General features: G+C 41.0%; 1 protein-coding gene across 1 annotated transcript; it reads left to right on the forward strand.

The window, feature by feature from the left end:
• Nucleotides 1-1,478: 1,478 nt before the first annotated feature.
• On the forward strand, nt 1,479-21,859 carry alkbh3 (alkB homolog 3, alpha-ketoglutarate dependent dioxygenase). Its single transcript, XM_015942640.3, has 10 exons — nt 1,479-1,552; nt 3,168-3,256; nt 3,780-3,886; nt 3,993-4,027; nt 4,152-4,199; nt 9,725-9,828; nt 13,010-13,098; nt 14,842-15,051; nt 18,033-18,131; nt 21,200-21,859. Exons 2-10 carry the CDS (start codon nt 3,178-3,180, stop codon nt 21,302-21,304), a joined length of 876 nt encoding a protein of 291 aa, XP_015798126.1. The 5' UTR covers nt 1,479-1,552; nt 3,168-3,177; the 3' UTR covers nt 21,305-21,859.
• Nucleotides 21,860-25,252: the final 3,393 nt, after the last annotated feature.

Here is a 25,252-nt window from a genome sequence, read left to right on the forward strand (position 1 = left end):
TTGTTTACTGGGAAACCTGGGTGATGTCCCGATTGAAACATCTTTGGTTCACCTGGTTCTGACTGCCATATGCATCGCTAAGAAAACTATCCTCATGAATTGGAAAAATAGAGAAACTCTCTGCATTAACCAGTATAGAAATCTTTTGTTAGATCATATTACACTTGATATAGCCTCTGCTTCCACTTCAAATCAGTCTCTCTGGGCTCCTTTGATCGGTTCCATCACATAGCGATGATGGGGGACCATTGAAATTGTCCTGTGGGATGATGTGGGTGAGGGGGTGGGGGTCTGAGTTTGGAGTATCCGGATGTTCCCTGGAGGTGGGTTCACTGGGGGTGATCTTGAAGCAGGCAGGCACATGAGATGTCTCCAGTGAGGTGTTGAAAATTAGCTAGGGCCAGCTCATCTGCACAGGGCTTATGAGTGGCAGGAGACATGTTGTGTGGGCCAGGGCCTTGAAGTTCATATTGGTGGTGGGGGGATGAATGACCATAATGCCGCTACTGTTGGGACAGGTGGAGGTGCTTGATGACTCATCAAAACAACAGAAGTTTTTGCCCATTCTGTGATTAAACTAAGTGTTGATCTGCTTCAACACCCAAGTCACAGAGGTAGTATATTAAGATTTAAAACTTAAAATATAAACAAAGCTCATTATTTTAATCTAATTAAAACTTCTCAAGCATTTTTTTTACTTATAGCTGTTAACTCTCGAAAGCAGAAGCCTAAAACTCAGACCATTGCTGTTATGTAATGAAGAACCTTGTCACCTTTTTACATGCCTTTACCTGCTTGTTGAAGTGAAATTAAACTGGATTTAAAACACTAACCACAAGAGATGAGGCACAACAAAAGATGAAACTGGTAAAATTAGAATATGGTGCAAAGTACGTTTTTGTCAGTAATTCATCGCTGACTGATGGACCATCTAAAGGATCCCTGTGCAGGTGTTTTGGATTCATTAGCTAGAATGTTGAACCAGTTCCCAATATTCTAATTGTTTGAGATTATAAAACATACTAAGTTGCATTAACAATTTTTATTTAATAACAGCAATTTCAGTGGTGGAAGACACATTTGATTTATTTTTTACTTAAGTAAAAGTATTAAAATATGCATAATCAAACTTTTTTAAAGGTTAAAAGGAAAAGTATTATATTAACTTTGTGTATAGAAGTGTGCTTTGGACCGGGGGAGTGGGCATAACGCAAACTAAAGTACCTTTACTTTAGAAAACTTTTAGAAAATATAGTTGAGTAGAAGTCACAGACAATTGCTTTGAAACTGTAGAAGAGTAAAAGTAAAAATAGGCCTCAAGAAAATAACTTAAGTAAAGTGATACACATTAATGTAGTTCTTGGACTTCATTACATCCCATCACATACACATGAATCTGACTAATCGAATCCGATAAATTAATCATTTAGTAAAGTTTAGTCCAGCAAAATAGTTGTCGGAACCTTTATTGGACGTCTATGTTTCGGTAGGGCGTTTCTCCATGCAACACAACACAGTGGGCTGTCGAATCATGTCTGGTTGAAACAACTCGGTAAGAATTGGTTGGTTATTGGTTAATTTTCGTTATTCTAGTATTTTCTAATAAAAATGTTGACGTTTAAAATATTTTGATCATGATTTATCTTTTAAATGTTTTAGCTCTGCTTCACAGAAACATTTTCCTTCTGAAATTAGCCAGCTTCGTTTGAGCTTTTAAACGAACGATAACTGACCCGTGGAGTAGTAGTAAGTAGTTAGCGGTCTTACAGCAATAACTAGTCTGCCCGTTGTTAAAAGTGAGATTATTTGAATGATAATTTTGTGACAATTATGGTTTGACAAGAAGTCTCATTCATTTGGTTTTTACGGTAAGACCATTTTGTGTCTTGTTGTTTACAGTGATGGCTTGTTGTCCTGGCCGTGGAACTGTGGACCAGCTCTATACCCTTGCAAGGGTGATGGAGGGGGCATGGGAGTTTGCCCAACCAATCCACATGTGTTTTGTGGATTTGGAGAAGGCTTATGACCGTGTCCCCAGAGGCACCCTGTGGGGGACGCTCCAGGAGTATGGGGTGGGTGGCTTTCTGTTAAGGGCCATTCAGTCCCTTTACCAGAGGAGCGTGAGTTTGGTCTGCATAGCCGGTAGTAAGTCGGACCTGTTCCCAGTGAGGGTTGGACTCCGCCAGGGCTGCCCTTTGTCACCGGTTCTGTTCATCACTTTTATGGACAGAATTTCTAGATGCAGCCGTGGTGTGGAGTGTGTCGAGTTTGGTGGCAGGAGAATCTCGTCTCTGCTTTTTGCGGATGATGTGGTCCTCCTAGCTTCATCCAGCTCTGACCTTCAGCTCTTGCTGGGTAGGTTCGCGGCCGAATGTGAAGCGGCTGGGATGAGGATCAGCACCTCCAAATCTGAGACCATGGTTCTCGACCGGAAAAGGGTGGCTTGCCACCTCCGGGTCGGGGGAGAGGTCCTACCTCAAGTGGAGGAGTTTAAGTATCTCGGGGTCTTGTTCACGAGTGAGGGTAGGAGGGATCGGGAGATCGACAGGCGGATTGGTTCGGCGTCTGCAGTGATGCGGACGCTGAGCCGATCTGTCGTGGGGAAGAGGGAGCTGAGCCAGAAAGCCAGGCTCTTGATTTACCGGTCGATCTACGTCCCAATCCTCACCTATGGTCATGAGCTTTGGGTAATGACCGAAAGAATGAGATCGCGGATACAAGCGGCCGAAATGAGTTTCCTCCGTAGGGTGGCCGGGCTCAGCCTTAGAGATAGGGTGAGGAGCTCGGACATTCGGGAGGGACTCGGAGTAGAACCGCTGCTCCTCCGGATCGAAAGGAGCCAGTTGAGGTGGTTTGGGCATCTGGTCAGGATGCCTCCTGGACGCCTCCCCGGGGAGGTGTTTCGGGCATGTCCTGCCGGCAGAAGGCCCCCGGGTCGACCCAGGACACGTTGGAGAGGTTACATCTCCAATCTGGTCCGGGAACGCCTTGGGGTCCTGCCGGAGGAGCTGGTGGACAAGGCCGGGGAGAGGACGGCCTGGAGCTCCCTAGTTGGGATGCTGCCCCCGCGACCCGGATAAGCGGAGGAAGACGAAGACGAAGGCTTGTTGCCCGTAACAAATGTCCTTTCTGTTGTGATCAAACCCCTGATCATCTTTCTGCCTCAGATCTGATCTGATGTCAGACAAGCGTCAGCGGGCAAGAGTGCAGGGCTCCTGGGCCAAACCACCAGCTAAAGGGCAAAGTGGTCCAATGGGTAATTTAACATAATTGATATGGTGACATGTAATTATTATTATGGGCACTTGTTAACTGTATCAGTGGCAGATGCTGATTTTTAGAAAGCCAACATAAAAGCTAATTTTGGGAAGAAGCATGCATTTATTTTATCCTAACTCTCTTTCATAAAAACAATTAAGCTTCTTCTTTCTCTGGTGTTACTTCCTTATTTATGCTTGATGTTTTTCTATTTGTTTCAGCGCAAATAATAATTACAAAATAAATAAAATGGTGCATTACATCACTGAGCACCATAAATCTTTAATAATGCACTTTGCAAATATTATTTTCTAGTATCTCATTAGGACCTTGTCTGTGTTTGAATATTAATTAGCTTATAAACTCAGACCAGATGGAAGATCCTCACTGATTTGAATTGCTGGTAAAATGGCAAATCAATAAGTGGATAAAAACTCAAAAAGCTAATTTGATTGAATCTTAAAAACATGGCTGCTATATCTTTTATGGACAGATATAATTTGATTTTTTATTTTTAACAGGATTTGTCCCAAGCAATGCAGCCAGTAGGTCCAACACAGCCTCAGGGTCTTGGGGGTTTGGCAACCAAAAAGCATCTGAAGCTTTTAAGTTTCACCAACCTACAAAGGTAAACTCAACATATTAACTGACATATATTGTGCATTTTACAAAAATGACCTAATAAATGTTAAAAATTCCAGTAAGTTTGTTTCTTGTGTTTTCTTTTATTGCAGCCAGTTAGAGATGTTCCAAAAGAAAAGGTCATAGAGTAAGTTATACGGTGATAACATGACAGGAAATAAATAAAATAGTTTGTTTCTGTGTTTTACTATATGACCTATTTCATATTGCAACACAAAAATAACAAAAATCCATCATTTTACTCTCTACAGGCAGGCAGGTGTTTATGAGATAAGCCACGGGCCGTCTGGAGTTTCTCGGTGAGTCCTGTTAATTTGTGATTCATGTCTATTGATTAGTGATGCATCAAAGAGCGACGGGTGACGGTGGCACAGGAGCTAAGTGCTCGCCCCGTAATCGGAAGGTTGCAGGTTCGAGCTCCGCTCAGTCTGTCGCTGTCATTGTGTCCTTGGGCAAGACACTTAACCCACATTGCCTGCTGGTGGTGGTCGGAGGGACCGGTGGCGCCAGTGCTCGGCAGCCTCGCCTCTGTCAGTGTGCCCCAGGGCAGCTGTGGCTACATCGTAGCTCATCACCATCAGTGTGTGAATGGGTGAATGACTGGTTGTGTTGTGAAGCGTCTTGAGGGGTTCCAGGACTCTAGAAGGCGCTATATCAAATACAGGCCATTTACCATTTACCAAAGAGTGAAATTTACAGTGATAATGTAAACAACTGAAGCAGTTTAGAATCAAACCATGTTTATACTGTAGTTAACCTCTGAATCCACTTGATGGCAGCGATCATACAGATAATATTTACACGGCTTCTACTCTCTTCAGGGTTCAAATAGACAATGGTGATTTTAATATTAGCCACATTTGCACAATGTGTGTGTTTATCAATATGATTTTTACTGGACATATACATTTTGCATTCTTCCATTTATTTTGCAAATACATATTTTTCTAATATCACGAACAAATCCTAAATCAATACAAACTGAAACACAAATCATTGCAATTTTCTTTTCTCGTGTCATCTAACTTGTACCTTCGTGATGTTAATCCTTAGAAGTGTGGTTCACTGAAAACAACATTTTTTAATGATTATTTTTCATTATAATCTGTCAGTCTGAGTTTTACTCATTCACTGTCACTGACGACTAAATTCGTCATTTTTATTTTTTTACTTTGTGGGCGTCGGACGAGCCCCCACACCATGAGAACAAACAGCTCTAAAGTCGATCTTCATCCACATACGTCACACGTCATGTGATCAGGAAGCAGAAAATCCATGTGATCGTTTTGGGCCACTGCTGTAAAAAAAAGTGAGGCACGAACCGAAAAGGCTTCTGCCGATCACAATTCAACAACGGATTATGAAAGAACGGATAAAGCTCGAAACGCGCAGATTCTTCCTGATGTAAGAGGTGAGCCTCCGCTTTGTTTTGGTTGTTTTGGCGTCGACATCATCCTAGCGCGCAACATTCTGTGACTCTTAAAAAAACCAGTAAAAATGGTGAGAAACGCCGGCAGCGAAGGGCTTTACCAATCAGGAAACGGCTGGCAGCGAATGAGTTAACATGCAAACTGATCATGAAAATAGTCTCCTACACCTATCTCCTGCATTAGCTTCTGATAGAACATAGACAGCAAAACTCTAGGAAGTCTGACAGGTCTGTGTCACACTATAGGATTTCTCCCAGTGTTTAATATGCATGGCAGGCCCCACCAGGCTAACGACCCCCCCCCCCTCACACACACACACACACACCCACCCACCCCCTCCTACGGATGACGCGCGCCATCTTCATGTCTGATCTGGAGGTGGTTCTGCCGGCACCAGTCCACGAAGTTCCGGGTCAGTACTCGGTTCTCCTTGTCGTCCCCATCAGTGATGATGTCAACTATTGCAGAGTCATCAGAGAACTTCTGCAGGAAGCATTTGGTGGAGTTGTAGGAGAAGGCTGCAGTGTAGATGCTGAAGAGGTATAGTGCCAGAACTGTTCTCTGTGGAGCCCCATGCTGCACACAACCCTGTTTGACACACAGCCTTGGGTTCTCACATACTGTGGTCAGTTAATGAGGTAGTCCAGGATCTATGTGATGAGGTGATGGTCCACTGCTGTGTACACCAGCTTGTCCCTCAGGATTGTGGGTTAGATGGTGTTGAAGGCACTGGAGAAATCAAAGAGCATGATTCTCAAAGTGCTCCCTGCAGTCTCCAGGTGAGGGATGGAACGATGTAGGATGAGAATGATGGCATCCTCCACTTCAATGCCCTGCTGGTAGGCAAGCTGTGGAGGAAAATGGTATTGACAAAAAATGGAAATCATCATGAAATTCTATTTTTACTTGCTTTACATCCATAACTCAGTTTAGACTCATTCCTTTAATTGTAGTTCAGCCAATGGGAGCAATTTCACATAAAGCCACAAACTGCTGCCTGAATACTTTTGTCCCTCTAAATATTCTCTGTCTAAGTCAATCTGCCTTCAGTCATTTCAGGAACCTTTTGACCTTCTGGTACTCATAAGTCAAAGTAAAAAACTAATCAAAGCAATTTTTTTTTGTTTCATTTACATTTTCACTTTCTGATTTAGACTCAACTCTAAAATATAGCAAGTCACCCCCAAATCAACTTATTTTTGCTGATAAACTACATAAACGAGTGTCTAATTGTGCTGTAGACACGTGTAGTTAATAATTTTGCACTTCAGTGCATCGTAGTTAAAATTGAAATATTCTGCCTAAAATCGTCAGTGTTGCGCCGTCGTCGGGTAAAAACTGCACTGTATTTGAATTTAAATATGCCACCGCTCTTGGCTAAGAGGTATGCTATAATGTTAACTGGTACATTATGATGTCACAATGTTTTTGGGAGCCTGTGTGTGTGTATTTGTTAGCGGCTCCACCCTCTCGGTCTGCCAGGCAACCGCATTTGTTGCATTTTTCAAACATGAAGTGGGAGTGAAGTAAGTTTGGTGTAGGGGGTGACTTGCTCTTTAATATTAGAATTGTGATCATTATTGGATTATTGTGTATTAAAAATGCAAACCAGTTATAACGAGAAAGTAAAACCCAATATTTTTGGTAATAATTAACTTCTACACTCAACAAAAATATAAACACAACACCTTTGTTTCTGCTCCAATTTTTCATGAGATGGACTTAAAATCTAAAATTCATTCCAGATACACAATATTACCATTTCTCTCAAACATTGTTCACAAATCAGTCTAAATGTGTGATAGTGAGCACCTGTGCTTTGCTGAGATAATCCATCCCACCTCACAGGTGTACCACATCAAGATGCTAATCTGACATCATGAGTAGTGCACAGGTGTACCTTATACTGCCCACAATAAAAGGCCACCCTGGAATGTGCAGTTTTTTGCTTTATTGGGGGTCTGGGGACTCAGAACCGGTCAGTATCTGGTGTGACCACCATTTGCCTCATGCAGTGCAACACGTCTTCTTCGCATAGAGTTTATCAGATTGTCAGTTTTGGCCTGTGGAATGTTGGTCCACTCCTCTTCAATGGCTGTGCGAAGTTGTTGGATATTAGTGGGAACTGGTATACGCTGTCGTATACGCCGGTCAAGCACATCCCAAACATGCTCAATGGGTGACTTGTCCGGTGAGTATGCTGGCCATGCAAGAATTGGGACATTTTCAGCTTCCAAGAATTGTGTACAGATCCTTGCAACATGGGGCCGTGCATTATCTTGCTGAAACATGAGGTGATGTTCATGGATGTACGGCACAACAATGGGCCTCAGGATCTCATCACGGTATCTCTGTGCATTCAAAATGCCATCAATAAAATGCACCTGTGTTCTTTGTTTCTTCGTCTATAACAGATGCCTGCCCATTCCATAACCCCACCACCACCATGGGCCACTCGATCCACAACATTGACATCAGCAAAGCGCTCACCCACATGACGCCACACACACTGTCTGCCATCTGCCCTGAACAATGTAAACCGAGATTCATCCGTGAAGAGAACACCTCTCCAATGTGCCAGACGCCATAGAATGTGAGCATTTGCTCACTCAAGTCTGTTACGGCGACGAGCTGGAGTCAGGTCAAGACCCCGATGAGGATGACGAGCATGCAGTTGAGCTTTCCTGAGACAGTTTCTGACAGTTTGTGCAGAAATTGTTTGTTTATGCAAACCAATTGTTTCAGCAGCTGTCTGAGTGGCTGGTCTCAGACGAACTTGGAGGTGAACCTGCTGAATGTGGAGGTCCTGGGCTGGTGTGATTACACGTCGTCTGCGGTTGTGAGGCCGGTTGGATGTACTGTCATATTCTCTGAAACACCTTTGGAGATGGCTTATGGTGGAGAAATGAACATTCAATGCACAAGCAACAGATCTGGTTGACATTCCTGCTGTCAGCATGCCAATTGCACGCTCCCTCAATGCTTGTGGCATCTGTGGCTTTTTGCTGTTAGACAAAACTGCACATTCCAGGGTGGCCTTTTATTGTGGGCAGTATAAGGTACACCTGTGCACTACTCAAGATGTCAGATCAGCATCTTGATGTGGCACACCTGTGAAGTGGGATGGATTATCTCAGCAAAGCAGAAGTGCTCACTATCACACATTTAGACTGATTTGTGAACAATGTTTGAGAGAAATGGTAATATTGTGTATCTGGAATGAATTTTAGATCTTTAAGTCCATCTCATGAAAAATCGGAGCAGAAACAAAGGTGTTGCGTTTATATTTTTGTTGAGTGTATGTTGTTGGTTCCATGCCAACTGACACACATTTTCAAAAAAACTAGAAAATTAGTCCAGTTGCCATAAATAACCTCTTAGAGTGGACTTAGTTATGGTTCACTGAAAATAAATTTTTAATGATTATTTCTGATTATAATCAGCCACTCTGAGTTTTTCGTGTCAACTAAACAGGAAAACAGTCTCCTACATCTATCTCCTGCATTATCTTCTGATGGAAAATAGATTGCTAGGATGTGAAAATCTTCACACTGTGATGTCACACTGTGAATTTGCATTCATGGCCTTGTCCATCTTTGCTCACGCCCACCCACAGGATGGCTTTTTAAAGAATAATTGCAGCAATGTGAGAGAGTGGAGAGTGTCAGTGATGTTGACTTTGCAACATAGCTGAACGTGTTCTATTAGCCAATCAGAAATGAGGTGTGTGCATATTGGGGATGTCCCGATACAACTTTTCAGTTCTGATACGATGCCGATACTGCAGCCTTCAGTATTGACAGATACCAATATCAATCTGATACGATATCAGCACAAATCATACATACTCTTACCTATTTTGTAGTGTTGAATATATGAAAGGCTTGATGAAGTGATATCACTCAATTAGAGAACAAGATCCAATTAACAGTAAGATGAAAAAAATGACAATTTTTTCTTAACCATTGGTTGCAAAAATGTGAACCTTACCGGACTGCTCATATCAGAGATTTTTGATGCCATTCGATATAATCCCATAGTGTTTTTAGGCCGATATCAAATTACTTCCGATATCGATAATGGAACGGGACATCCCTAGTGCATATTTCATTAACAGTATTGAGCTATCCTTCTGTTTTCAGCACATCTCTGCACCAGCAAATTTCTGCATCTCAAAACAGGAGCATCATAGCTTTTTATTATTTTTTATTTTTATTTTTTAATATTACTCATAAGGCATTGATTTACACTAGAGAACACTGCAAATGTATTGAATAAACGAGTAAACCACACCTTTAAATGACTATGACCAACACCCTCCGACTCTTTATTTAGTTGCCTTGCTTGGTACAGATAATCCTTTTGGTGTGTTTTTGGCTTTTCAACCCATGCAGCCTACGCCTGTGGCCTGGGTTTATCACCACAGAAGAGGCTGATTGGATGTTCAGTAAGCTGCTGGAGGAGCTGCCCTGGTCCAAGAAGACTAACTACAGACAGGGTCAGTACCAGAGCACTGAGTGTAGAGCAGATTAATTTATTGGTCTTTCTCTCTAGCCCTCTTAATTGTCAAATATAAGGTGGGTGTTTTTGTGCAAGATGTATATAAAATCTACCCGACTGTTTTGTGATAAGCTGTATGTAGGCTTTATTTATTAGAACAGTTGATATTATTAGTTCAAGGAGAGAAAGCTCGTATTTGGTTCCTAGCATGTTGAGGTGAAGTCACACTTTGTCCCAGAATCAGTCTTTTCTCACAGCTGGCCCCTGTCCATCTAGTTTGCTCATCTGCAATTGCTCAATGTCAGTTTGAAACTTCAGCTCAAGAAGAGAGGCTGTACAATCTTCTTTTCTTCCTGGGAGTTTTCCAACAAAGTCGTGTGACATTTGGTAGAACGTGTCCTGGAAGAGGAAGTGGGGAATCTTTAACTTGTGTTCATTTTGCCTTGCTGTGCTTTAAAGTAGCCTTGTGGTTTAGTTTCACTTATCATTTCCCTCATGAGTTCAGCCGTGTACGGTTCTGGAACTCAACATTTTTATGGAAGCAGCAAAGCTTTTGGGAGTTCGTAAGTGGATGCTCATGCTTATAAATACTTGCTCCATGGACCTAGAATAATTCAGTCTTCCTTTAAAGGTGATGTCTGGTCAAGTTTGTTTTGATTTCCTGTACCACGGTTCCAGCCAAAATACACCTAAACCACCGGAGGAACACTGGAGTTAGATGTAGTTGTTTCCATCTGATTTATTAGGCTCGAGCGGCGAAAGCGCTGCAAAGGCCTTTTGTTTTTCAAATGATTCTTATTATTATTCTTTAGACAAATAAACATGCTTTTTAGAGGCCTTAACACATTCAAAGACTCACCAGATTTTGTACACATGTCAGAAGTGGATGAAAGGCCTCAAACTGTGACTGCTTGCCAAAATAATGTAAAAGGCCAAAATTTCATCATCAAAAGTCATGAAATCATGAAAGTTGCTGTGGGTGTTCTTCATGTAATTTTCACAATTTCCACTGACAGAGAATAGGACTGCCTAATACTGGCGCTACCAGTCCCTGTGACCACCAACCCGCTCTACCTCCTGAGCTACTGCTGTCCCCAAAGTGCTTCCTCTCTTAACTTGTCAAAATAAAACAAACTTCATGAAAACCACAAGCTGCAGATTGTTGAGAATTTGCACACATGGAGTCCATGACATGGTCTCTGGTCTCTGCAGATGCATTCTTGTATTTTTCCGAGAATTTAAATTGATTTGCTGGAAGCTTTAAGCTAGGTCATTTAAAATAATTTCTTATCATTGCAGCATTTTGCAGAACCAAAGCAGAGCAGACTTAATGCCATTCTGTCCTTAATCATGGTTTTTCAGATAAGTCAAACAGCAGAGACCCACATCTCCAACATATACTTGTGCGACAAATAAAGTGTTATCTTATCTCCACATTAGGCTACAACAGCATTTACAATTGCCCCATATGGATCATTACAATATTTTCCAAAATATGTTAGATGTTTAGGTTGTTTCATAATAATTCCTAATAATTATATGATGAACTAATAATTTTCTGATTCTGTTGGTTAATTTTTCTGACGCCATTATGTCTTTTTTACACACGTATTTGAACAAAGCTGTCCTATGATTTTTGACCTACGGACTTCAAAATATTTCGTTAGACTCTTAAGGTATTAGGTTTGAAAAGTTATCAAAATGTTTTATCGTGTGCGATTGGTGTGGGCGTGGCAAAGCCTTTAAAACTCCTTCATTTATTAACTTCCATACTCATGATTAGCGCTATACCAAACTTTGTATGTGTTATCAAAAACCAAATCTCATGACAATGAATGTGTCATTTGCTGACATCACCTTAGCCCCACCCCCTGAAAACAGGGAGTCATTGTTTTTACATTGACATGCCCGTATTTGACCCCATTCATCTAATCAACATGAGACTATTCCCAAATACAGAAGACATGTTGGTGTAATGAGAGCTCTAGTACTGAGATCTTTTGAGAAAGAGAGAGGCATTAATGGAATGGCAAATTCTGGCATGACACCATGGGCTTACGTGTGGCTGTGATTTTGACAAACATCATCTGATCTGTACCAAATTGAACTAATTGGATATTAATGCAGCTCCTCAAAGAAATGCACACAAATAGCTGGTGAACCAGGTCTAATTTCACCATAGCACCCCCTACATACAGCACATTTAACACTAACTTCTACAAACAAGCTCACAATCATACCAAACTTCCTTTGTCATCACATAAAAGCATCTAACATTTTCATGTCATCATTTTTAGAAATCAATTTAGCTCCACCCCCTTAGAGACTGTTTCCTCAAAATATTACACTTAAGATCTGATTCTCACCAGCCTACACATAAATGATCTCTGTCAACCTAAAAACTGCTCAGTGATTAAGAAACAGCGCCCTGTGGTCCTAACTCTACCAAACTTGCTTTAAATTTTTCTGGCTCTGTATAACATATGATTCACACCAAACTGCACTTAAATGATCTTTGGTAACCTAAAAACAGCTAAAATGGATTTATTTCGATTTTGATAAGGCACTCCCTAGACTTTTTCCAACAAGATATCTCCATGACGCAACATCAGGCCCTACCAAGTTTTGTGTGCTTTCTTGTGGATCACAAATAACATGTGGATTTAGTAACTTTACATCATCGCTCAACCACCCCCCACCCCAATAAAAAGCAAAAACAGGAAGCAACTGCAGTGTCTGTTTAAAAGGTTGGATTTTCACACAATTTTTATGACATGTAGTGGGAGCTGAGCAGAGCATTATTGACTTTTATAATAATAATAATAATAATAATGCATTGAACTTATATAGCGCTTTTCTAGACACCCAAAGACGCTTTCCACACACTCTTACATTCACACACTGCTAGTGATGGTGAGCTACTTGTAGCCACAGCCGCCCTGGGGAGGTCTGACAGAGGCGAGGCTGCCATTTGGCGCCGTCGGCCCCTCTGACCACCACTAACACAGATAGGCTTCATCGCTGTACCATCTAGTGGTGACTGTACCATCTAGTGGTGACATTTGCAAAGATTACAGGACATGTGCCAGTGGTCGTGACACTAGGCCAGAGTGTAGCTGAGCTGCGAGGGCCAATGGTTGCTGCTTGCAGCTTTAATAATGTAGTTATTATTTCTTTAGGTGAAGCATATGATGAGCCCAGGCTGACCTGCTGGTATGGAGAGCTGCCATATACTTATGCTCACTCTACGATACCAGCCAACAATCAGGTAACTACATCATGACTCAAACAGGGCTTCCACGTTTATATTCTACACAGAAGGTGTGTCTTATTCCTTTTTCATTCATTTAATGTAATATATAGTCTTCTACGCTTCTATTGTTTCACAATTACAGGTACATTAAGTAAGAATTTTACAGTAAAATAATCATCAACCCTCCCACTGTCCTAATGGGTGTGACCCATCGACATATAAATATTGGACAATGGGTTTCCATAGACTCCAATAACACATTTTTGAAAATAAATGGGAGGTGTCCACCACCGCCATTTTGACCGTGTCACAGGTTCCGTCAAGCCCAGACAATTCCACAAAAGGGAAGAGAGGTGGAGCTGAGGGTGTGGTTGTAAGGCTGGGATCAACTGACGACACCCGGTCGAACTAGCTACAAGCTAACCCAAAGCTAACGCGGAGGTGGGCGCTAAGCTAACGGAGGTAGCAACCTAGCTACAACCGGAGTTAACTGTGCACAACACCAGAGCTTCTGAGTCAATTTTAGGCTTTTAATACACTTAGAAGAGTGAGAAAAAAATTCACCCCCCTCAGAGTTGTCATGAGTGTAAACTAGATTATTTAAACCAAAAACATGTTTTGGTACCAGGCTGTAAACATGTTTATTTCTGCTGTGAAATTGGTATTTTTAACATGGGTGTCAATGAGGATTTGCTCGCTTCTGACACCAGCCCCCAGCGGATGAGGGTGGAACTGCAATTTATTTCATTTATGGGTTTCCTCAATTTTTCACCCGCATTGTGGGGGCTTGGTGTGACCCCGTGAGGAAAGTTGACCATTGAGCAGGATGGATGGTTTATCCCTTGGGTCCATGTGGCAGGGGTGAGCAGTGAGCTCCACCTCACCCCTGCCACATGGTCCTCAAAGGATAAACCATCACTCCTGCTCAATGGTCAACTTTCCTCGCGGGGTCACCCATAAAGACAGTGGGAGGGTTAAACAACATAAAGTCCAACATTATTGGGCATTGGACGTTTGTAATTATATACCGGCTGGCAAAAAGCAGCAGTGCTGAGGACAAAATGTTAGTAAAAGGAGCGACCCACAAGTTATTTCTTATACCTATGCATCGCATCCTTTTTGCTTTATTCTAATAATGTGTAAATAAAGGTAACGTTTAACTAACAGTGAATTAGAAAAAATCATTTGTTCTAAAAATATCTCAAGCTACTTTTTTTTTCTTTTTACCTGTCCTGTCCTGGCAGTTGAAGCAGACAGATTGGTTGATCTGGGTGCGATTACACGCCAGAGCAGTCTTACTCTACATCAAAAAGGATGCGGGAAATTCCTCCTGTTGCGCAGTAGCCTTTATGTTTGTGTCATGTTAGACCGCTTTAGCTTATGCACCGAGTTGGACAGGTAGGGAGAAAAGAGACTTACACATGCATACGTGTGCGCATGCAAGCGTACGTCTGTCTTATAGAATATGTTCACGAGGGTGGATTTCAGTGAAATTCATTTATCTACTTATCATCTTACTGAGTATGACTCGTCTTCACTCGTCATCTAGAAACTTCTGATGCTAATCCATAACTGGGAACCGTTGCTCAGACCAAACTCATTTGTTTTGATACATGGACTGCAGTACCCACATTTGACCACAAGATGTCATTTTTACTTCATGCACCTTCAAACTAAATCTTACCTCTGGAGCTGTTCAATTTCACATCATGGTAACTAACAATCCTTTATTTTCTTGTTTTAATTTCTGTTTTTCAGTGGCACCCACTGCTGGTGACACTTCGTGAGGCCGTGGAACAATCGAGCAGTTGTACCTTTAACTCCTTGTTGTGTAACTTGTATCGCAATGGACGCGACAGCATTGGCTGGCACAGTGATGATGAAGCCTCGTTGGGTCCTAAACCCACCATCGCTTCTCTGAGTCTGGGTGACACTAGAGTGTTCAGCCTCCGCAAGCAGCCTCCACCGGTGAGACCTTTTCACCTGGCTTCAAATAAAGTGTGTCTCTATGTAAATTATGTGTATAAATACTATATATACACTGTAGAGAACAAAGAACACCTTTCACATATGAGCACCTGCTGACAGATTAATCACTGTTGATTATAAAAGAAATCTAACATTATTGCCACTTATTTATAAACCAAGCCATTATATTTTACCTAGTAATTATAGCAGCCCCACCACCATGCTGAAGCATTGATGCAAGGCACGATGGATCGTTGCTTTCATAAAGGTGACATAAAATTCTGACCTGACCATCTAAATGTTGCAGCTGAAATCCAGACTCATCAGACCAGGAAAGGTTTTTCCAGTTTCCTCCGGTCCAGTTCTGGTGGTACCTAGTGTGTACGGCAGCCCCGCCTTTGTCAGTGCACCTCAGGGCAGCTGTGGCTACAATGCAGCTCATCACCACCAGTGTGTAAATGTGTGTGTATGACCGTTGTGTTGTAAAACACCTTGGGTGATTCTAGGACTCTAGGTGATGCTATACTAAGGCTGGGCGATATGGCCTAAAATCAATATCACGACATATTGAGGATTTCACCTCGATAACAATAAATGTACGATAACTACAGGTATGCACACAAACAAAAGTTGTCCACTAGATGGGACTGTCACATGTATTACGTTGGGTCACATTTTTATGTGACTCAAGGTGGTACAGCTTCTTAAAAGGACATGAACATTGCCAAGCTACACACATTTTTTCATTTTTTTATTATCAAATTTATTGTCATGGGAAAATTATCTCGATAGGAGTCAGAAATTTCGATAACGACAATTTTTTTTTTAATTGCCCAGCCGTGCACCGTACATTTATAAATACAGGCTATTTACCATTTAGGAATCAAGCTAACAGCTAGTCAGACTGGAGCTTTTTATTTAAAACAAATCTAACCATATAAAGGTTCATAATGGCCGAAGCAAAAACAATGAAGCTGGTTTGTGGATGACATTATTTTTGCTTTGGATCATGCTGACCCAGTCTGAATAGATATTAGTTTAAAAACACGAAAGAAGAGATTATTCTGACTGTCGTTTACTGCAGGTAAGATACTAACTGCTGATAACAAAAATCAGAACTACTAAAACATATATTTGAAATGATAAACATCACTAAAAAATGGTCTAATTTACTTCCTTTGCTTCTTTTGACTGACCAAGGATCCATTAAATCTGTTCTCATTCCTGACTGTGTTCTTCACACTGGAAGGCTATGAAGGCAACTGAAATGTTGGCTGCTTTGTTTTGTGTGAAATTGCCAAAGCCCTAAAAGTCTTCCAGTTTCCAGCTCCTATTCTAAAACAAATCTCATTTATTGTTACCAGAATGGGCCTTGTTCAGCTAAATACTCACAGAGAATCTTTCTTCTACTCATGAAACATCGAAACCATGTTCAGACGAACTGTCTGTAGTTGTAGTTGGCTTTACTTACTGCAGGGTTGTTGATGGATAGATAGACAGACAGACAGATTGATAGATATCTTTATTCGGTCAACAACAACAATTTATCAGTTTTACATAAAAGTAATCAAGCAACCGAAAAAAGGAATAGGTTGAAGCCTAGTGGCTTATAATTAGCCTATCCGTAACTCCCACAGAGATAATCAAATCCATAACTAAGAGAAAAAAAATAGGGCTGATAGATAAGATGCATAACATTTAAAGAAAAAGCAATGATAAATCAAGAAATCAAATCAACACAAGCTTAGACATCAAACTAAGTTTCTATAACTTTGGAAGATACAAATTTTTTAAATTTTCTTGAAAAATGACAACGAATAACCCATCTTCAGTTCATCATTAAGTCCATTCCATAACTTCACTCCCAAAACCGACATACATCTATACTTAGCATTAGTTCTCACTTTAGGTATTTCAAACATATAAGACCCCCTCAAATCATATTTTCCATCTCTTAATTTAAACATACTTAAAATACAAATTGGAACATTCTTTTTCACCACTCATTTCTAAAGTTTTAAGATATATAATGTCCTTAAATTTTAACATAGCTGATCCTACAAAAAATTGGTTTGTGGACACCCTATATCCAGTTTTATTTATTATTCTAATAGGTCGTTTTTACAATTTAAAAATTTAATCCAGATAGGTTTTGTATGTTTTCCCCCAAATTTCCACACAATAACTCATATAAGGCAAGGAAAGGGAAGTGTACAGTAAATAAAGGCAGCTCTTGTGCAATAAATCTCTTGTTTTATAAAGAATAGAAATAGACTTAGACAATTTCCGTTTCACGTGATCTATGTGAGACTTCCAACAAAGTTTATCATCAATTATTACTCCTAAAAATTTAGTCTCATTTACTCTTTCAATTTCAACATTATTTAGATTCAATTTTACTTCGATATTACTCATAATACCTCCAAACAACATACATTTTGTTTTACTTTCATTCAGTGATAGTTTATTAAATACAAACCATCTTTTTAACTTCATCAATTCTGTTTTCACTGTTTTCAGTAATTCCTTTATGTTATCTCCAGAACAAAATAAGTTTGTATCATCAGCAAACGTCACATATTTTAAAATATCACTAGCTGTACAAATATCATTTATATAAAGTAAAATAGCTTAGGTCCCAACACCGATCCTTGCGGAATTCCACAAGTTACTTTTCTAAGTTTAAATTTCATATTATTAATACTCACATATTGGAACCTTCTTTCCAAGTAACTATTTAACCAAAGTTGTACAACACCTCTTAAACCAAATCTTTCACATTTCTGTAACAGTAAAGAATGATGTATCGTATCGAAGGCTTAGCGTAAATCAATGAACACACCTATTCCAATCTGATTTTTATCCACAGTTGTTGCAATATTTTCAATAAATTCCATCGCTGCTAGAGATGGTGAGCGATTTCTTCTGAACCCATCCTTTTTACATGAAGGAATTCTGCTTTGTGGTGTTTTTGTTGCCAGGAGGACAATGGTGACTACACGTATGTAGAGCGGATTTCGGTTCCTTTAAGCCACGGGACTCTCCTGTTGATGGAAGGAGCTACACAGGATGACTGGCAGGTAAACTTCCCCAAACCAATGCTGTACTCGTGGGCATAATAATATAAGACTCTGCAGAGCAAGATTAGCTTTATTGGTGACTTGTCTCCTTGTTAGAATTAAAACAGGTGTTTGATATCTAACCAGGTTAAGTGAAGAAGCGGAAGAAGAAGAAAAGTTCTTTTCTATAGCGCCTCTCAAGATAAAAATCACGAGGCGCTTCACAAAAACAAAAAATGTAAAAAAAAAAAATACTATATATATATATATATATATATATATATATATATATTTAAAATGAGCACAAAATAGACAATTGTGATTAATAAACGTAAAGAAAGAGAGAGTGAATAGGAAAGAGGGAAATCAGTGGATCCTGAGTATGGTGGAATAGGTAGGAAGAGCAGAACAAGGAGAGGGTGATGAAGATCACTCCAAAGCCAGCCTGAACAGGTGAGTTTTCAGCTGCTTTTTAAAGGAGACCACTGAGTCCACTGATCTCAGGCTCAGGGGGAGAGAGTTCCAGAGTCTGGGGGCCACAGCAGCAAATGATCTGTCACCTTTGGTCTTTAGCCTGGTGCGCTGAACATTTAGTAGACTTTGGCCACTGGACCTCAGGGACCTACTGGGGGTGTAGGGACTAAGAAGCTCACCAATGTATGATGGTGCTTGTCCATGTAAGGGCCTGAAGACCAGAACCAGGATCTTGAAATGAACCCTGAAGTTGACTGGCAGCCAGTGAAGCTGGAGGAGAAGCGGGGTGATGTGGGTGTGTTTGGAGGACTTGGTCAGAAGCTGAGCGCAAGCATTCTGAACCACCTGTAGACGGTTCAGAGAGGTTCTGCTCAGACACGTGAAAAGAGAGTTACAGTAGTCTAAGCGTGAGGAGATGAAGGTGTGGAGAACTGTCTCAAGTTCAGAGCAGGACAGAATGGGACTCAGCTTAGCAATGTTCCCAAGATGGAAGAAGGAAGAGGGAACAAGAGAACTGACATGAGAATCCAGGGTGAGAGCTGGGTCAAAGGTCACGCCAAGATTTCTGACGGAAGGTTTGGTGTGAGAAGCAAGCTGACCAAGAGAGTCTTTGACTTTGAGAACCAGCTTGTCTGGGGCACAGATGAGGATCTCAGTCTTATCTTCATTCAGCTGCAGAAAGCTCCCAGCCATCCAGGTTTTGATAGAGTCTAAGCAGGAGTGTAACAGCTGCAGCTTAGACATCTCATGGGGCTTAAAGGAGATGTACAGTTGGATGTCATCTGCATAAAGATGGTAGGAGATTCCTTTGAAGGAGCTCAGGATGTGCTGAAGAGGAAGCAGATAGAGGAGGAAGAGCAGAGGCCCCAGCACAGAACCTTGTGGGACACCATGGGTAAGAGAGGGTGAGGGTAAACTTGGAGACGGCCACAGAAAAGGAGCGCTCAGAAAAATAAGAGGAGAACCACTCCAGAGTAGTTCCTGATAGGCCTACCCAGTCGCTCAGCCTCTCCAGTAGCAGGTGATGGTCAACAGTGTCAAAGGCTGCAGTCAGGTCCAGCAGGACCAGAACAGAACAGTCCCCTGCATCACTGTGAGTCAGAAGGTCATTAGAGACCCTAAGAAGAGCTGTTTCAGTACAATGAGCTCTACGAAAACCTGACTGGAAGCTATCATAGATGTTATGTTCATCAAGAGCAGCTGTGAGTTGTTTAGCCACAACCTTTTCCAAGATCTTGGAGATGAACAGAAGTTTAGAAATGGGTCTGAAGCTGCTATGGAGAGAGGGTTCGAGACTCAGTTTTTTAATAAGCGGGTGGATTACAGCGTTGGCAGGAACCTGACCAGAGACCAGAGAAGAATTCATTATAGAGAGGACACTGGGACCGATGGACTGAAAAGCACTTTTAAACAAAGATGATGGTAAGATGTCGAGGGGGCATCTTATTCTTATTCTATCTTATTATTATTATTAAGTGACATAATTGGAAACAAAGAACAACAATTATGTGTTATAAATTTTTTGTCTCAAGTGTAATAATTATTTCTCAATTTGCCATTTGTGGTTTCCTCTCAATCAGTAAGCTTACAGGATGGAGGAAATAGAGCTTCGCCTCATAATCAGAGGCGGTAACCAGGTTTTTATGAGTATAGAAATTATTTTTAAAAGTAAAAAAATTTGGATTTTCCTAGGCATTTATGCTTACTGTATAACTGACTTTAAAGCAAAAACACAAACATTTTCAGGCACTCATAGTAAGGCAGTTATGAAAATATTACAAGTGGCTTATCAGGACTCATTTAGAATCCTCCTGAGGCTCCCGCGGTGGACTTCGGCAAGCCAAATGTTTGTCACGACTAACTTACCCACCTTTCACGCACTACTGAGGAACTACATGTATAAATTCACATGCCATTTGAATGGGTCCTCAAACATTGTAGTTGGAGCCTTGATTCGAGGTATTCCTCCGACCTTTATAAACATTTAGAACAATCGCCTATATGGTCTGTGATGGGAAAGTGTTCTTTTATTTGTTTTATTTGTTGTACTAATTTGATGCTTTTTCCTCAGTGTTTTTATACATTTTACTTCTATTTTTTATTTTATCTTTGGCATTTTATGGTATGGACATTATTTTGTCTGGAATAAAGTTTGATTGATTGGTTGTTTGGTGAAATTTGACAAATGTAGTAACTATTTTTGGAGGATTCAAAACTTGGAAATGAAAGTCATGTTTATCTTTTTACAAAATCTTTGAACATTTTGTATAGGATGTTCCGAATGTTCCTGCCTCCTTAAACCCAACATGCTCAACTATAAAAAGTAAATGAAACGGCAGAGAAACAGATTGAAGGCCAGGGGAACACAGCAGTTGAAAAACCATGAGTCAGTGAAAAGATTTATACTTCAGACGATATAAACAGGATAAGGTCACAGGTGTTTTATGATGACACCTCGCTGAGTGTCCCAACAAAGACCTGGTCCTTAATCCTCTCAAAGTTATTGCAGTCATTGTGAACCTAACCTCCTCCTCTGACTCAAGAAGAAAAGTTCTGAAGTGGAAACAAAATTTTTATCTCAAATGAAAACTTATCAGTTTCTTTTTCTTCACCAGCATCAAGTGGCAAAAGAGTACCATGACAGAGGCCCACGCATCAATTTAACCTTCAGAACCATCCACCCGGAGCCAGAAGGCCACAGGCCAGGCACTAAGATATGATTCACAGCCAAGCAACTGTAGATTCTCCTCAAGTCAGGTACCACAAACAAATGAAAATCAGTCCTACATTGGTGCAAATATTAAAAAGGTGTCAAAAAGACGAGTTATTCGGTAAAAAAATATTTTTTTTACTGAGCTAAAAACACATATGTGCTCTTATTTAAGGCTAGAAAGAGCAAGCGTGCTCTTATTCAAATGGTACTTTGATCAAAAAGTTTGTTATTTGATTTTTGTCTATCTTGTTTAGTGTCAAGGCTTGAATTATTTCTATATGAATTAGAGTTGTATGTTTATAAAGACAGAGTTGTTTCTGTACAGGGTATCCGCTGTTACCTGAGCCACAACATCATTTAAAAAGGCCAATAACAGTTGAAATAGCATTTGTTAATTTGAAAATAGAAAATGTTTGAAGTGTTTTTAAAATTCACCCTGGTTTTATAGCGTTGGGCTTTAGCAGAAAGATAAACTTTACTTGTGAAACACTTCAACTCGCTGGATTTATTTTCCTTTTTTTCTGTAACATGTTTACATTAAAATAAACTTTGATCTGTTCAATTCATGTGTTTTTTTTATTTTGCTATCGATAGTTACAGATAAACACAAAGACTAAAAGCGTATGTGACACATTTTTCTCTAGTTTCTTTAATCAGTGGAGGAACAGAACCTGAAGTGCGAGTTCAGACCTTTTGAAGGGGAGTTTTGTTGCACGGTTGTAATGTTAATATCTTACCTGTCAAAGATAGCCCTTTGAACAACCTCAGTTTTTAGAAACAGTGATTAGTTATTTTATTTTTTTCTTCCTGTGTCCGTGGGGGGTTTCCACAAAAATAAACAATCAATGATGAACTAGGATCTGCTTCTAGACCTGCAGAAAGAGAAAACTAAATAAACCAAACAAAGGGGGTCACACAACAATACAACAAGAGCAAGCTTTCTCTGCATCAATGAGAAAATATAAAATCTACATGGTTTTGCTGAACGATAGTAAATCACAGTGCATTTAGTGTCAACCACAGCCTTAAGACATGTGTTGAAAATGCCCAAGTCCATACTTATGAGAGCACCATGTGAGCACCTGTGTGTGTACACGTGCTTGTATATGTAAGGTTTCTCTATAGGAGCGTCCAATAGTGAGTGTGAGGGACCACAGATCTGCCCCCCAAAGATGTGTAGGAGACGGGGGGAGCTCCAAGTCCCAGAGATCCAGGACCTGCCCCAGAGCGCAGGGACACTGTAACCAGAAAAGTCCCAGCCCCTCCTCGAGAGGCGCAGAAGATCGCCCTGGGGGGCCACAACCAGCAGCCGGCAAAGTCCCGGGAGTTATCGGCGGCAAGCCCACAGGCCCGCCCGCAGCCTCCCACCCCCTAGCCAGCCGTGATTAGTGATTAGTTCTGATCAAACTAATTATGATAGAGCCACTTAAAAATGTCTTAAATCTATTTCACTTTGTAAAATGTTATCAAAATATTGCAGTGTTTACAGTTATACATATACTAGTGACAGAATCCTTAAAAGAAGCTAGAGCGACTGCCAAATCCTCAGTACTTATCCTGCTTGATATACCGGCTGCATTTGACACTGTCAACCATGGCTTCCTTTTGTCCATACTCTCTAGCATGGGCATCACAGGGAAAGCACACTCCTGGTTTGAATCATACCTGACAGGACAAGCTCTGTCTGTCATTCCTGCCAGATGACCTGCACGAATCTCGGACTGTCTTTCTGACAAATCAAGATGGATGAAATCCCACCATCTCCAATTCAACCTCCCTAAAACATAACTTGTCGTCCCAGTAAAACCATCCATATGGCACAGTATCTCAATCCAAAATGATTCCCTATCTCTGGCTCCTTCAAATGCAGTTCAAAACTTGGGTGTTGGGATTGATGGTCAGCTGACCTTTAAAGATCACGTTGCCTCTGTCACTCATTCATGCCGCTTCGCGTTGTGTAACATGTGAAAGATCAGACCGTACCTAAACCAATATGCCACCCAGCTCCTGGTGCAATCTACTGTCATCTCCCACCCTGAGACCTCTTCAAATGGTCCAGAATGTAGCAGACAAAAAAGCTTTGGTGCACCTGTTTAAGCACAGAGAATTCAGCCAGAGGAGAAAGTAGCTTCAGACAGCAGGATGTGGTGTCTTATTTTCTGATTTTTGGACATCTCACCTTGGATTGCATAAAAGCAAAGCAACTGTACCACTGACTCAGTTTGCTCTGCAACGTTAATGTTTTATCTCCACAAATAACACAAACCTCGAGGAGTTCTGCTGTGTTGCAGAGTTGCTAATGGTTATGTACTATTGGCTCTGCTGGACGATAAAAAACAACAGCCTTCCTCATTGCCGGCCTCGCAGAGAGTGATAGAGACATGCCCAACTTTTTAACTATCTGCCAAAAGTGACAGAGACCTCAAGCTTTGATTAGTCAGGATGCTGCTTCCTTTATACAAACCGGATTCCAAAAAAGTTGGGACACTGTACAAATCGTGAATAAAAACTGAATGCAATGATGTGGAGGTGCCAACTTCTAATATTTTATTCAGACTAGAACATAAATCACGGAACAAAAGTTTAAACTGAGAAAATGTATAATTTTAAGGGAAAAATAAGTTGATTAAAAATTTCATGGTGTCAACAAATCCCCAAATTTGGGACAAGGCCATTTTCACCACTATGTGGCATCTTCCCTTCTTCGTACAACACAACGTTTGTCTGGGGACCGAGGAGACCAGTTTCTCAAGTTTAGAAATGGGAATGCTCTCCCATTCTTGTCTAATACAGGCCTCTAACTGTTGAATCGTCTTGGGCCTTCTTTGTCGTACCTTCCTCTTTATGATGCGCCAAATGTTCTCTATAGGTGAAAGATCTGGACTGTAGACTGGCCATTTCAGCCATTTTGGACTTGGACACCTTGCACAAGGAGGGCAAGACACAAAAGGTCATTGCTAAATAAGCTGTCTGTTCACAGAGCTCTGTGTCCAAGCACATTAAAGGTGTGTGGCGTAGGTGAACGTGCCGGATTAAAACACGCCAGTAGATGGCGGTACCGGATTGAGGAAGGAATCTGGTCAGAGGAGAAGTGCCACGAAGCTCTTCCTGTCCCCTGAAGCCTTCAAAATAAAAGGACTAGCTTGTCAGCTGTTCTTTTAGAATTATCGGCATGAAATCAACGATAATTAAAACCAGAAAGTAAATCCTGAAGGGATTTGAGTGGAGATGCTGGTTCGCTGCGGCAGATTGTTGATAGAACCTGAAGAAGCTTCAGTGTTTTATCTCTGCGCATAAACAGCTAAATGCTAAATATAGCTACTTAAGCGTCAGGCCGTGATCAGTTGATCAGGCGTGTAGGTAATAATTCACAAGGGAATTAACCTCTTCGACTACAGCATACCTTCGAAAGGTTCTCGGTTATGTCGGTAAAGCGTTTAATTTCGCGGAATTCTCGTCGCTACGCCCCTTCCATGTTATGGCCTAAGACTGGCGTTGCAGCCAGGGGAAGCCTACGGGTATTAAATGCGCGCTCTGAGTCAGTCAGACGACTCAGCTTCAGGTCTCTGCCTGGCAAAATCCGGTATTAGCGTTGGAAAACGTCCGGTGTCACGGCAGATACCCAGCGGACTAACCTCGGTTGATCAGACCTCAGTTAAAACTGATTAGCTCTGGTGCTAAATCAGAGATGGCTTTAGTGCTAAGTGGATCAGTGTTTCCTGTCCATGTAACACAAGCCTACAACAGGTGACAAAACACATTCAGACGAACACACAAATGTTGCTAAATAACACTCTTACTTCTAAGAGTTTAGAGGAGTTGAAAGCAAATGCTTGATCATACAGACTTGGTAACCAAATTGGTTCTCACTTTGTCTCCGCCGGTACAGGAAGTTACGGAGAGGCACCCTTCAAAATAAATCCTTCCCTTGCCGTGGGCTTGGGAGAGGAAAAGA

This window comes from Nothobranchius furzeri, chromosome 4, assembly GCF_043380555.1.
Source record: "Nothobranchius furzeri strain GRZ-AD chromosome 4, NfurGRZ-RIMD1, whole genome shotgun sequence".
Lineage (NCBI taxonomy): Eukaryota > Metazoa > Chordata > Actinopteri > Cyprinodontiformes > Nothobranchiidae > Nothobranchius > Nothobranchius furzeri.

Coding starts and splice junctions, on each gene's coding strand:
- alkbh3 (XM_015942640.3), top strand. CDS start 3,178: ATGTCAGACAAGCGTCAGCGGGCAAGAGTGCAGGGCTCCTGGGCCAAA. Junction 3,887..3,992: donor AGTTTCACCAACCTACAAAG/GTAAACTCAACA, acceptor CTTTTATTGCAG/CCAGTTAGAGATGTTCCAAA. Junction 9,829..13,009: donor GAAGACTAACTACAGACAGG/GTCAGTACCAGA, acceptor TTATTTCTTTAG/GTGAAGCATATGATGAGCCC.